The sequence below is a fragment of the Lampris incognitus genome, chromosome 12, assembly GCF_029633865.1.
Source record: "Lampris incognitus isolate fLamInc1 chromosome 12, fLamInc1.hap2, whole genome shotgun sequence".
NCBI classification, from domain to species: domain Eukaryota; kingdom Metazoa; phylum Chordata; class Actinopteri; order Lampriformes; family Lampridae; genus Lampris; species Lampris incognitus.
In genome coordinates, this window is record NC_079222.1 from 52,088,530 (window position 1) to 52,101,438 (window position 12,909).

The 12,909-nt window shown below is 46.4% G+C and overlaps 1 protein-coding gene across 3 annotated transcripts in view; it reads left to right on the forward strand.

The window, feature by feature from the left end:
- LOC130121661 (SWI/SNF-related matrix-associated actin-dependent regulator of chromatin subfamily B member 1-like) overlaps nucleotides 1-4,589 on the forward strand; it is a 48,085-nt gene extending 43,496 nt beyond the window's left edge. For all 3 annotated transcript variants that reach the window (XM_056290500.1, XM_056290501.1, XM_056290502.1), the window contains exon 9: nucleotides 2,800-4,589. In XM_056290500.1, coding sequence (XP_056146475.1) covers nucleotides 2,800-2,839 — 40 coding nt within the window. In that variant the 3' untranslated portion in view covers nucleotides 2,840-4,589. The remainder of the gene's footprint in view (nucleotides 1-2,799) is intronic.
- The last annotated feature ends 8,320 nt before the right edge of the window (nucleotides 4,590-12,909 follow it).

The following is a 12,909-nucleotide window of genomic DNA, read 5'->3' on the forward strand; positions in this document are numbered from 1 at the left end:
TAAGAAATTGAAGATTTCCTACACCGGTGTGTACTACTCCCTTCAGAGGACAGCACAAACAGGCTCTAACCAGAGTAGAAAAAGAAGTGGGAGGCCGCGTTGCACAACTGAGCAAGAAGATAAGTACATTAGAGTCTCTAGTTTGAGAAACAGACGCCTCACAGGTCCCCAACTGGCATCTTCATTAAATAGTACCCGCAAAACACCAGTGTCAACATCTACAGTGAAGAGGCGGCTGCGGGATTCTGGGCTTCAGGGCAGAGTGGCAAAGAAAAAGCCATATCTGAGACTGACCAATAAAAGAAAAAGATTAAGATGGGCAAAAGAACACAGACATTGGACAGAGGAAGACTGGAAAAAAGTGTTGTGGACGGATGAATCCAAGTTTGAGGTGTTTGGATCACAAAGAAGAACGTTTGTGAGACGCAGAACAAATGAAAAGATGCTGGAAGAATGCCTGACGCCATCTGTTAAGCATGGTGGAGGTAATGTGATGGTCTGGGGTTGCTTTGGTGCTGGTAAGGTGGGAGATTTGTACAGGGTAAAAGGGATTCTGAATAAGGAAGGCTATCACTCCATTTTGCAACGCCATGCCATACCCAGTGGACAGCGCTTGATTGGAGCCAATTTCATCCTACAACAGGACAATGACCCTAAACACACCTCCAAATTGTGCAAGAACTATTTAGAGCAGAAGCAGGCAGCTGGTATTCTATCGGTAATGGAGTGGCCAGCGCCGTCACCAGATCTGAACCCCATTGAGCTGTTGTGGGAGCAGCTTGACCGTATGGTACGCAAGAAGTGCCCATCCAACCAATCCAACTTGTGGGAGCTGCTTCTGGAAGCGTGGGGTGCAATTTCTCCAGATTACCTCAACAAATTAACAGCTAGAATGCCAAAGGTCTGCAATGCTGTAATTGCTGCAAATGGAGGATTCTTTGATGAAAGCAAAGTTTGATGTAAAAAAAATCTTATTTCAAATACAAATCATTATTTCTAACCTTGTCAATGTCTTGACTCTATTTTCTATTCATTTCACAACATATGGTGGTGAATAAGTGTGACTTTTCATGGAAAACACAAAATTGTTTGGGTGATCCCAAACTTTTGAACGGTAGTGTACATCTGAGAGTTAATACAACACACGCAAGGATCTAGTCAGGTGACAACAACGCAAGCAAGTGCCAACAAACAAGTCCGATCGGACATAGGTGTCAACAGTCAGTGCACAAAGTCAAAGCATAGGGAGCATAGAGGACTCAGTGGATCGATGGAGTTTGGTAACTTGTTCCACCACCAAGGAACTACAGAAGAGAAGAGTCTGGCTAGTGACGTAGGGCCCCATTGTGGCAGAATTGCCAGGCTCCTTTCATTGGCAGAGCGTGGTGAGTGGGACTGAGTGTAGATCTGAATGAGGGAGTTCAGGTAGGCAGGAGCCATTTTAGTTGCTGTTTTGTAAGCGAGCATCGAGGTTTTGAATTTGATGCGGGCCATACTGGGAGCCAGTGGAGGGATATGAACAGTGGAGTGACATGTGCTGTTTTGGGTTGGTTGAAGACCAGATGCGCCGCCACATTCTGGATCATTTGTATTCCCCGCTTGGTGTGTGGGAGGGGTGGGGACCTGTCTGAGGTCAAAAGAGGACAGAAGAGACAGGAAGTCAGTCGCTTGGGTTTTTCAGTAAGGATATTCATGTCTCTCATGACAATCATTGGTGTGTCATCGTCAGGAATGGCTGAGAGTAACATGTCTAGTTCGATGACAAACTTCCCCAGTTGTCACCCAGGTCGGCGGTATATGACAACCACAAATAGCTTCATAGCAACAGTAACCATGATTTCATGTAGGGAGGCACCGATACCACTTTTTTCAGACCAGGTAGAGGAGGCTTTCCTGAGTGAATGGAGGTTCTCGGGGTTCCACTGTCTGCGGCAGATGTGATTTTTTTTCGATAATCTTGAATGACATGGACGTCTTTGTAGCTCATGGTGGCTGAGGCAGGCAACGAGAGAAAATTGCGGAGAAGGGAATTACCAGCCAGTGTGCTGGCTCGGTGGACTCGCACAGGTAGACTCGCAGGTCTTTACCCAATTCGGTCTTAGCACAATGAGAGGGAAACTTATGAAGAATTCCAAACAACAAAACAATAGCAGTTTTAATAAGCTATTATTATAAATGTTAACGGTTTTAATTGTTTGTTTGTTTGTTTGTTTTTTACTGTAAAACAATGCATACATGTCTGACAAATTGTGGCTGTCAACCTCCATGTTTATTTTGCTCTAAAGACACATTGGACCTCGAGAGTTTCTGTGAGATCACACGTTCTGAGTCTTTTTCTTGTTCTTTTTTGATTAATGGCAGTTGGATTCACAAGTGTTTCATTACTGCCAATTGCCGGTTCAAATGAAATCGTTTCACGACTCTGATCGTTAGTATTATCGTTGAGTGTGTGATGCCCTAGCTTGACCTAATTGTCTTAAGTTTGTGCATTCTGATGACTGTAAGATGAAAAAAAATCTGAAATCCACCTTGTGTGTGCGACTCCCACATTTTCAATATTGGTTAGGATCTGAAAATCGTCCTCTAGTGTGCCAAGCCTTAGATCAGTGTTTACATAACTTTATGCATGGTGTTTGCAACAAAAGAAATCCGTTTTTATATGCAAGGTTTTGGGAGAAATAATAAATGTAAAGATGTAGTTTATATTTGAAAGTGTTTTCTTTAATATTCAGTGGAAATAAATCACCCCAACTTTGGTAAACGTTGTTGTAAAATAATCTGAAATATTATTTTTTTCAGGCGTATGAGACGGCTGGCCAACACTGCTCCTTCCTGGTAGAACGAGACCTTCAGCTGCTTAAGGGTATCTGTAAGCTGTTGGTGATGGTGCCATTGAAGATTCCTGTTTCAGAGAAAACAGCCACAACTATACACAGATACACAGTGAAAGACACAGTCACACATCTGACCTTCAACACAAACACCCAGGTCATCTGCAAAGAGCTCATTATGTATCAGGACATTTCTATAGGCATGAGTGTCTTTATGCATGCTCAATAATCCAGGTAAGAAAATCAAAGAAGGTTGAATCAGTTCTTCTGGACACAACGTGTATTGAGAGAAACATTTCATCACTCATCTAAGTGCGCTGACACACTAGCCCGACGGCCGACCGTTGGTCAATGTCGGGCCGTCGGTGAGCGTCTGTGACCCCTAGTTTTTGCAGTGTGTCCTGCACCGTCGCCACTAGTCGGACCCCTGTCGGCAGCTTTCGGCCGATTGAGCATGTTGAATCGGCGGAGCCCGTCGGTGAGAGTTCAGTCTGATTGGCTGTTCAGCTTAGCCAATCAGTGCAGAACGTATGTACATGCTAGTTGGCTGTCGGCAGTAGTCTTTGCGGTGTGTTCAAGTGCTACTTTTTGGCCCAGACGGTAGGCGACGTGAGGTGACACAACAGTCGGCCTTCATCGCCACTAGTCGGTTTGGTGTGTCTGGGCCCTAAGGGACCTCTTCAGTCTAAACTGACTGCGGTGTCCCCACCCTTATGAACAATACAGTGGCATAACGACCGAAACCAATGATCAGTTTCATATGCAAATATGGGTATGACCATTAACTAGAGTGACAATGGCCATGTGTACTATTCATAGAGGATTTGGGAATGTTTGCAACCACAGCATTGTAAGGTGGTGACAGATGTACTCTTAGCCCCCCCCCCCTCCCCAGTTCAGGGATGGTCGTTCCCTCTTCACATAAATGGGCTCTTTGACTCCCCGTTCAAACCAGCTTTCCTCCTTATCAAGGATTTGCACATCCTCATCCTTGAAAGAGTGGCCACTGGCCTGTAGATGGTGTAGACTGTGGACTCCTGGTCTGTAGATGGTGTAGACTGTGGAGTCCTGGCCTGTAGATGGTGTAGACTGTGGACTCCTGGTCTGTAGATGGTGTAGACTGTGGAGTCCTGCTCTGACGTGTTAGCTCTCCTGTGTTGTGTCATCCTCTTGGCCAGCGTCTTTTTATTTTCCCCAATGTACAAGTCACGGCAATCCTCCTGGCACTTAACAGCTACACTATATTGCTCTGTTTGTGCCGGGGGACCCGGTCCTTGGGGTGGACCAATTTCAGGCGAAGCATGTTTTGGGTTTATGCAACTGTATTGTCTATAAGGGTGGGGATACCTGCAGTCAGTTTAGACGGAAGAGGTCACTTAGATGAGTGATGAAAGGTTTTTGTCAACATTGTCTCCAGATGAACTGATTCAACTTTCTTTGATTGTAGTCATGAGGTTATCCTAGAGAGGGTTGTACTCATGATCTGGCCAACCTTGGAGATTTGACAAAGCAAAGCTAAATTATGTAGTCATGGTCGCCATTACATTATGGAGAAAATAATAAATTAAGAAAAAAAAACATCGTCTCTTCCACATTTTTTAAGTCCTTGTAGAAAGGGTGAGTTTGGTCATGTAATCAAGGGCATTTTTTCAGTTTGATGATCAACTTCTGCTCGTCCATATTAGCAAATAAATATTTCTCTCCCTGTCCCCACCGGTTACCTCCCGCTGTGTTATGTCTTTGCGGTATTTCATTATGTAAACGATTACCTTCACTTTGTCCATTTTTAGCCTAAAATTGCCACTTGCTTTGCCCCTGGCAATCCTTCTGGTGTTTTGCCTGCTGATAAACCTAAATAATGTAGATGGTGCAAGACATTAAAAGCCAGAATGAAGCTGTCAGAGCTTATCAAATTATAACATTTCAGTGTATAGCCTAACAATGGTGCCATCTCATGGGGTTTTATCAATGATTTCCAAAGCTTGGTTGTACAAGGATGTAATAGTTTGAATTATGGATGGTCTTGAATAAGATAATGTAAAAATAGCGCTGCTTCCATGATGTTCTGCCTTCATTGCCTCTCATTTTAAATATCTGGACCGACTCTAATCTTTATGGCGGATTGCTATGTTAGTTTTACGTATTGTTTCTTTATTTAAAAGGCTGTGAGTAGCGGGGAAAAAAGAAGACACTCGCACAAAAATAGAAATCGGTAGCACCTTTAAAAGTGATGTAATGGAAATGTTCTCTTGCACTCCATAAGCAGCAGGGCTGGGTTAGTACCTCCAGGGGCTCCGGGGCACTGAAGGTCATAGCCCCACTGACCTCCCACCCACACAGAACACGCCACTCACTGCAGTCATTAAACCCCACCTTAATTATTTTGAGCTTCCAGTCAAGCTGGCGTGTCAAATCCACCAGCCCATAATCACACCAGTCCAGCTGAGCAGCTATTATCTGTGTATCATTCGATCATTTCATATCTGATTTACAGTCTAAAATCAGAAAACCAACAACGGGCTGTTTTTTGTTGTTTTGATTGTGTTCTTAAGTTGAAAATAGAACATGAGAAAATGGGATATTTGTTCAGGTATGCCCATACAGTTCAATAGACCAAGTACTGCACATCGCACAAGACAAGGAAACAACGGATTAAATCATCCCAAGGCAGTGTAATGATTCTACACTAGGGCAATATTTGTGTTCCCTGAAACCCACCCAAGCAGACAGCACACCAGTTATCACTGATACACAATAATGTGACTGACTAGGAATAGGCTTACAACAACGCCATCCTAAGCTAATCACACAGCACAGCTGAATGCAGGTTTCAAAGTAAGGCTCACTAAGTGAGCTAGGCAACTTCACACAGAACTGCACAAACCAACATACAACAACCACCTTAACAAACGGACTCCAATACAGTATAGCAGCATCACACCGCAGTGATGCACTACAGGTGTTATGCAAACAGCATAACCTCATCTACAAAATATACAGCAACACACAACCACGACCGATAATACTGCGCAATGCACACACAACATAATCACATGGTTCTTACCTTTAGAAGTTATTCTTTCTTTACTTTTTCTTTGCAGACTCTGTGATCAAGTCCTCAAAATCCAGGTCCCTCACAAAATCCAGCTGTGCAAGCCATGGTAGGCGCTTCCAGGCTAGCGTTACCGCAAGCTAGCTCCTCATCCTCCGTCGGAATGCCCTCTTCTTCACTTTGTTTGGCTTTTTGGAAAAAGCTACTTATTATTATTGTGGCCGCTTCTTTCACCTCCTTTGCCCTCCTTCGGCAGCCCCGCTGGGCTTGTGGTTAGCCGCTAGCGCCGTCCATTTTCTGCTGCTTGGCAGTTTTTCCCGCGCACTTCCCACGAGCATGTTTACATGCGCACTAATAAGCCGATCATAATGGGATTTACGGAAGCCGGGTGGTTCAAGTGGTCATGTAGACAGCATGGTACGATATACCTTGTCGGATAAAGGCCGTTATCGGATTATGAAAAATCCGATAAACACACCTAGCTTTTTGACCAATGTTCCGCTTTATTCGGCGCATGTGTGCCGTTAATCTGGTTTATTTCGTTCTTTTACATCTGCGCGTGTGTAAAAATAAAAATAAAAAAAAACAAAACCGGATGTTGTCAAAACGCGAGCGGATGCAGTTCATCAAACATGGCGTCCTTCATCAGATCACAGTTTCACAAATGCTCTCCGAGCCGTTCTGAAATCCTCTCTCCGCTCCTGGTCTGAGAAGTCCTGCAGCACCACCCTCCCCCACCGGTCCTCACCCCTCACGCGCATCCAGCCCCCGCGAGCTGTGGGTAGGGGTGGAGGGAGACCTGTGCTGCTGAGACCAGTGGCAGGTGCTGGCCGTATGTTCTGCAACAGATCCCACATAAGGACAGCCCTGACCGGCGGAGGCGCCGTGGTGAGCGACGCCATGCTGACAGGAAGTTCTGAAAGTAATAGTTTCACGTCATGTACTTGGAAAGAAAGCCAACTGTTGACTGAATCATGTAAACCCCTTTCCTTCGGCTATCGAATTACCAAAGTGCATGTAAACACGTCAAATCGGATTGTCACCATTACCTGATTATTCCCAGTTATCGGTTTATCGTGGTCATGTAACTATGCTCATAGATACAGCCTAACTGATACTGGGTCAGGTAAGAATGATTCCCCTGTTTCTAGCCTTGACTTGGCTTAAGACAAACTGACCTGGAATCTGTGCAGTCTAAGCCCCCTGCTCTCTGTGCCCACCCACCTTGACCGTCAGCCAGTCTAGACCGTGTATTGCTGCTTGCTCACCAGTCACCACCTGCCCAGCCATCTCACCAATACCACCATCAATCATGACTTCATTTTCTTGGAAACAACTTTTGGTTCATTCTCACTGGATAATTAGCAAGATCAAGACATCGGATCAAGCTTTTTGTCCTATTTCCGAGGAGCCTGACACAAATAAATAAATAAATAAACGCCTACATTCTTTTCTCCCCGTCTGCGCTCAGGGCCCCTGGGCACGTGCCCAGGGGGCCCTCTGGCGGCGGCTAGCGGATGTGTCTTGCCGTGTGTGTGACAGGTGCGACAGGGCTGCGGGTTCGAGGTGCTCCTGCCGCTGGATGTTTGGGATATGTGCATGGCCGAAATAAAGTCGGTTTGTTCATACTGTGTGTCTGTCCAGCTTGTTTCCAGTGATGCAGGCTGCCAACATGACAACAACAACAGCTCCTCGAACTAATTATTCTAAAAGTTCAGCAGGAAACTCACTTAGTCTGAGTCTAGTTGAGTAATTTTGTTAACCAATACTCTCATTTGTATTCAAGTAAATTATCACTAAAGTAGCAGCACTGCTAAGGAGGAACTTTCAGTATTCCTTCCACCTTTGGTGAGTTGATCCAAGTCATCTTACACAGTAATGTGGTGGCCCAAGTCAGTTGGGAGGATTTGGTGTGTCCGGTTCACTACGCCTGCCCGCCAGCACGCTGCTGGTTCTGCTGCAGGCCTGCTGCTTGAAGGCTAGTGCCAAGGATGTAGGGACAAAAGATGCATTTCCAGATTTCAAATGGATCAAGATTGGCATTAGCTCTGAAATATTACTCAGCTCTTAGGCTAATGTGATCACTTAATCAGCTCATGTCTTCACTATTTAGGTAACGATGTTGAAACTGCAGAAGTGTTGGATTGTCGAAGTGACTTGTACTCGTCACTTGGCTTGTTGCTTCCCCGTTCCCCTGACATGAACTGTCCACTTGTGGCGGGACGGAGGCCACACAAACCCATTTACCAGGGGACAAAACAAACATGTTTATTACTGAACAAATGGTAACACAAGCATACCTTTTTGTGTGCGCGCGTGGCTTCTTCCCCCCCCCCTTTTACTCCCCAATTGTACCCGGACAATTACCCCACGCTTCCACTGCTCCTCCCCCTCTGCTGGTCCGGGGAGGGCTGCAGACTACCACATGCCTCCTCCCATACATGTGGAGTCACCAGCCGCTTCTTTTCACCTGGCAGTGAGGAGTTTCACCAGGGGGACGTAGCGCGTGGGAGGATCACGCTATTCCCCCCAGTTCCCCCTCCCCCCGGCCGACCAGAGGAGGCGCTAGTGCAGCGACCAGGACACATACCCACATCCGGCTTCCCACCCGCAGACACGGCCAATTGTGTCTGTAAGGATGCCCGACCAAGCCGGAGTTAACACTAGGATTCGAACCGGCGATCCCCGTGTTGGTAGGCAACAGAATAGACCACTACAATACCGGGACGCCCCACAACAAAAATGCTAGGTACTTAGATAAGATGAGAAAGTGGAGAAAAAAACCCTCTCCTTATCCCCGGACAGGCATCATAACTTACACAGGCTACCTGGGTCTTCATCACCTGTGTCTTCATCACCTGTGTCTTCATCACCTGTCTTCATCACCTGTGCCTTCATTACCTGTGTCTTCATCACCTGTGTCTTCATTACCTGTCTTCATCATCTGTGTCTTCATTACCTGTCTTCATCATCTGTGTCTTCATCACCTGTGCCTTCATCACCTGCGTCTTCATTACCTGTGCCTTCATCACCTGTGTCTTCATCACCTGTGCCTTAATTACCTGTCTTCATCATCTGTGTCTTCATTACCTGTCTTCATCATCTGTGTCTTCATTACCTGTCTTCATCACCTGTCCCTTAATTACCTGTCTTCATCATCTGTGTCTTCATTACCTGTCTTCATCATCTGTGTCTTCATTACCTGTCTTCATCACCTGTGTCTTCATTACCTGTCTTCATCACCTGTGTCTTCATTACCTGTCTTCATCACCTGTGCCTTAATTACCTGTCTTCATCACCTGTGTCTTCATCACCTGTGTCTTCATTACCTGTCTTCATCACCTGTGCCTTAATTACCTGTCTTCATCAACTGTGTCTTCATCACCTGTCTTCATCACCTGTGTCTTCATTACCTGCCTTCATCACCTGTGCCTTAATTACCTGTGTCTTCATTACCTGTGCCTTCATCACCTGTGTCTTCATTACCTGTCTTCATCACCTGTGCCTTCATTACCTGTCTTCATCACCTGTGTCTTCATTACCTGTGCCTTCATTACCTGTCTTCATCACCTGTGTCTTCATCACCTGTGTCTTCATTACCTGTCTTCATCAACTGTGTCTTCATCACCTGTCTTCATCACCTTTGCCTTCATTACCTGTCTTCATCACCTGTGTCTTCATTACCTGTGCCTTCATCACCTGTGCCTTCATTACCTGTGTCTTCATTACCTGTCTTCATCACCTGTGCCTTAATTACCTGTCTTCATCACCTGTGTCTTCATCACCTGTGTCTTCATTACCTGTGCCTTCATTACCTGTGTCTTCATTACCTGTCTTCATCACCTGTGCCTTCATTACCTGTCTTCATCACCTGTGTCTTCATCACCTGTGTCTTCATTACCTGTCTTCATCAACTGTGTCTTCATCACCTTTGCCTTCATTACCTTTGCCTTCATTACCTCTCTTCATTACCTGTGTCTTCATTACCTGTCTTCATCACCTGTGTCTTCATCACCTGTGTCTTCATTACCTGTCTTCATCACCTGTGTCTTCATTACCTGTGTCTTCATCACCTGTGTCTTCATTACCTGTCTTCATCACCTGTGCCTTAATTACCTGTCTTCATCAACTGTGTCTTCATCACCTGTGTCTTCATGACCTTTGCCTTCATTACCTGTCTTCATCACCTGTGTCTTCATCACCTGTGTCTTCGTCACCTGTGTCTTCATCGGTTTGGCATTTTTTACGTGACAAGAAAACCAGTGGATGCAGGGTTGTATACCGTTGCAGGCTTTTCTGTTGGGGCAGATGTTAGACGCAGTTGTGTGCTGTGTGTAGTAGACGCTAGTGTCAGGAATAGACGCAGTTGTGTGCTGTGTGTAGTGGACGCTAGCGTCAGGAATAGACACAGTTGTGTGCTGTGTGTAGTGGACGCTAGTGTCAGGAATAGACGCAGTTGTGTGCTGTGTGTAGTGGACGCTAGTGTCAGGAATAGACACAGTTGTGTGCTGTGTGTAGTGGACGCTAGTGTCAGGAATAGACGCAGTTGTGTGCTGTGTGTAGTGGACGCTAGCGTCAGGAATAGACACAGTTGTGTGCTGTGTGTAGTGGACGCTAGTGTCAGGAATAGACGCAGTTGTGTGCTGTGTGTAGTGGACGCTAGTGTCAGGAATAGACACAGTTGTGTGCTGTGTGTAGTGGACGCTAGTGTCAGGAATAGACGCAGTTGTGTGCTGTGTGTAGTGGACGCTAGTGTCAGGAATAGACGCAGTTGTGTGCTGTGTGTAGTGGACGCTAGTGTCAGGAATAGACGCAGTTGTGTGCTGTGTGTAGTAGACGCTAGCGTCAGGAATAGACGCAGTTGTGTGCTGTGTGTAGTGGACGCTAGTGTCAGGAATAGACGCAGTTGTGTGCTGTGTGTAGTGGACGCTAGTGTCAGGAATAGACGCAGTTGTGTGCTGTGTGTAGTGGACGCTAGCGTCAGGAATAGACACAGTTGTGTGCTGTGTGTAGTGGACGCTAGTGTCAGGAATAGACACAGTTGTGTGCTGTGTGTAGTAGACGCTAGCGTCAGGAATAGACACAGTTGTGTGCTGTGTGTAGTGGACGCTAGTGTCAGGAATAGACGCAGTTGTGTGCTGTGTGTAGTGGACGCTAGTGTCAGGAATAGACACAGTTGTGTGCTGTGTGTAGTAGACGCTAGTGTCAGGAATAGATGCAGTTGTGTGCTGTGTGTAGTGGACGCTAGTGTCAGGAATAGACGCAGTTGTGTGCTGTGTGTAGTGGACGCTAGTGTCAGGAATAGACGCAGTTGTGTGCTGTGTGTAGTGGACGCTAGCGTCAGGAATAGACACAGTTGTGTGCTGTGTGTAGTGGACGCTAGTGTCAGGAATAGACGCAGTTGTGTGCTGTGTGTAGTAGACGCTAGTGTCAGGAATAGACGCAGTTGTGTGCTATGTGTAGTGGACGCTAGTGTCAGGAATAGACGCAGTTGTGTGCTGTGTGTAGTAGACGCTAGTATCAGGAATAGACGCAGTTGTGTGCTGTGTGTAGTAGACGCTAGTGTCAGGAATAGACGCAGTTGTGTGCTGTGTGTAGTAGACGCTAGTGTCAGGAATAGACGCAGTTGTGTGCTATGTGTAGTGGACGCTAGTGTCAGGAATAGACGCAGTTGTGTGCTGTGTGTAGTGGACGCTAGTGTCAGGAATAGACGCAGTTGTGTGCTGTGTGTAGTGGACGCTAGTGTCAGGAATAGACGCAGTTGTGTGCTGTGTGTAGTAGACGCAAGTGTCAGGAATAGACGCAGTTGTGTGCTGTGTGTAGTGGACGCTAGTGTCAGGAATAGACGCAGTTGTGTGCTGTGTGTAGTAGACGCTAGTGTCAGGAATAGACGCAGTTGTGTGCTGTGTGTAGTAGACGCTAGTGTCAGGAATAGACGCAGTTGTGTGCTGTGTGTAGTAGACGCTAGTGTCAGGAATAGACGCAGTTGTGTGCTGTGTGTAGTAGACGCTAGTGTCAGGAATAGACGCAGTTGTGTGCTGTGTGTAGTGGACGCTAGTGTCAGGAATAGACGCAGTTGTGTGCTGTGTGTAGTGGACGCTAGTGTCAGGAATAGACGCAGTTGTGTGCTGTGTGTAGTGGACGCTAGTATCAGGAATAGACGCAGTTGTGTGCTGTGTGTAGTAGACGCTAGTGTCAGGAATAGACGCAGTTGTGTGCTGTGTGTAGTGGACGCTAGTGTCAGGAATAGACGCAGTTGTGTGCTGTGTGTAGTAGACGCTAGTATCAGGAATAGACGCAGTTGTGTGCTGTGTGTAGTAGACGCTAGTGTCAGGAATAGACGCAGTTGTGTGCTGTGTGTAGTGGACGCTAGTGTCAGGAATAGACGCAGTTGTGTGCTGTGTGTAGTAGACGCTAGTATCAGGAATAGACGCAGTTGTGTGCTGTGTGTAGTGGACGCTAGTGTCAGGAATAGACGCAGTTGTGTGCTGTGTGTAGTGGACGCTAGTGTCAGGAATAGATGCAGTTGTGTGCTGTGTGTAGTGGACGCTAGTGTCAGGAATAGATGCAGTTGTGTGCTGTGTGTAGTGGACGCTAGTGTCAGGAATAGACGCAGTTGTGTGCTGTGTGTAGTGGACGCTAGTTTCAGCAATAGACGCAGTTGTGTGCTGTGTAGTGGACGCTAGTGTCAGGAATAGACGCAGTTGTGTGCTGTGTGTAGTGGACGCTAGTGTCAGGAATAGACGCAGTTGTGTGCTGTGTGTAGTAGACGCTAGTGTCAGGAATAGACGCAGTTGTGTGCTGTGTGTAGTAGACGCTAGTGTCAGGAATAGACGCAGTTATGTGCTGTGTGTAGTAGACGCTAGTGTCAGGAATAGACGCAGTTGTGTGCTGTGTGTAGTAGACGCTAGTGTCAGGAATAGACGCAGTTGTGTGCTGTGTGTAGTGGACGCTAGTGTCAGGAATAGACGCAGTTGTGTGCTGTGTGTAGTGGACGCTAGTGTCAGGAATAGACGCAGTTGTGTG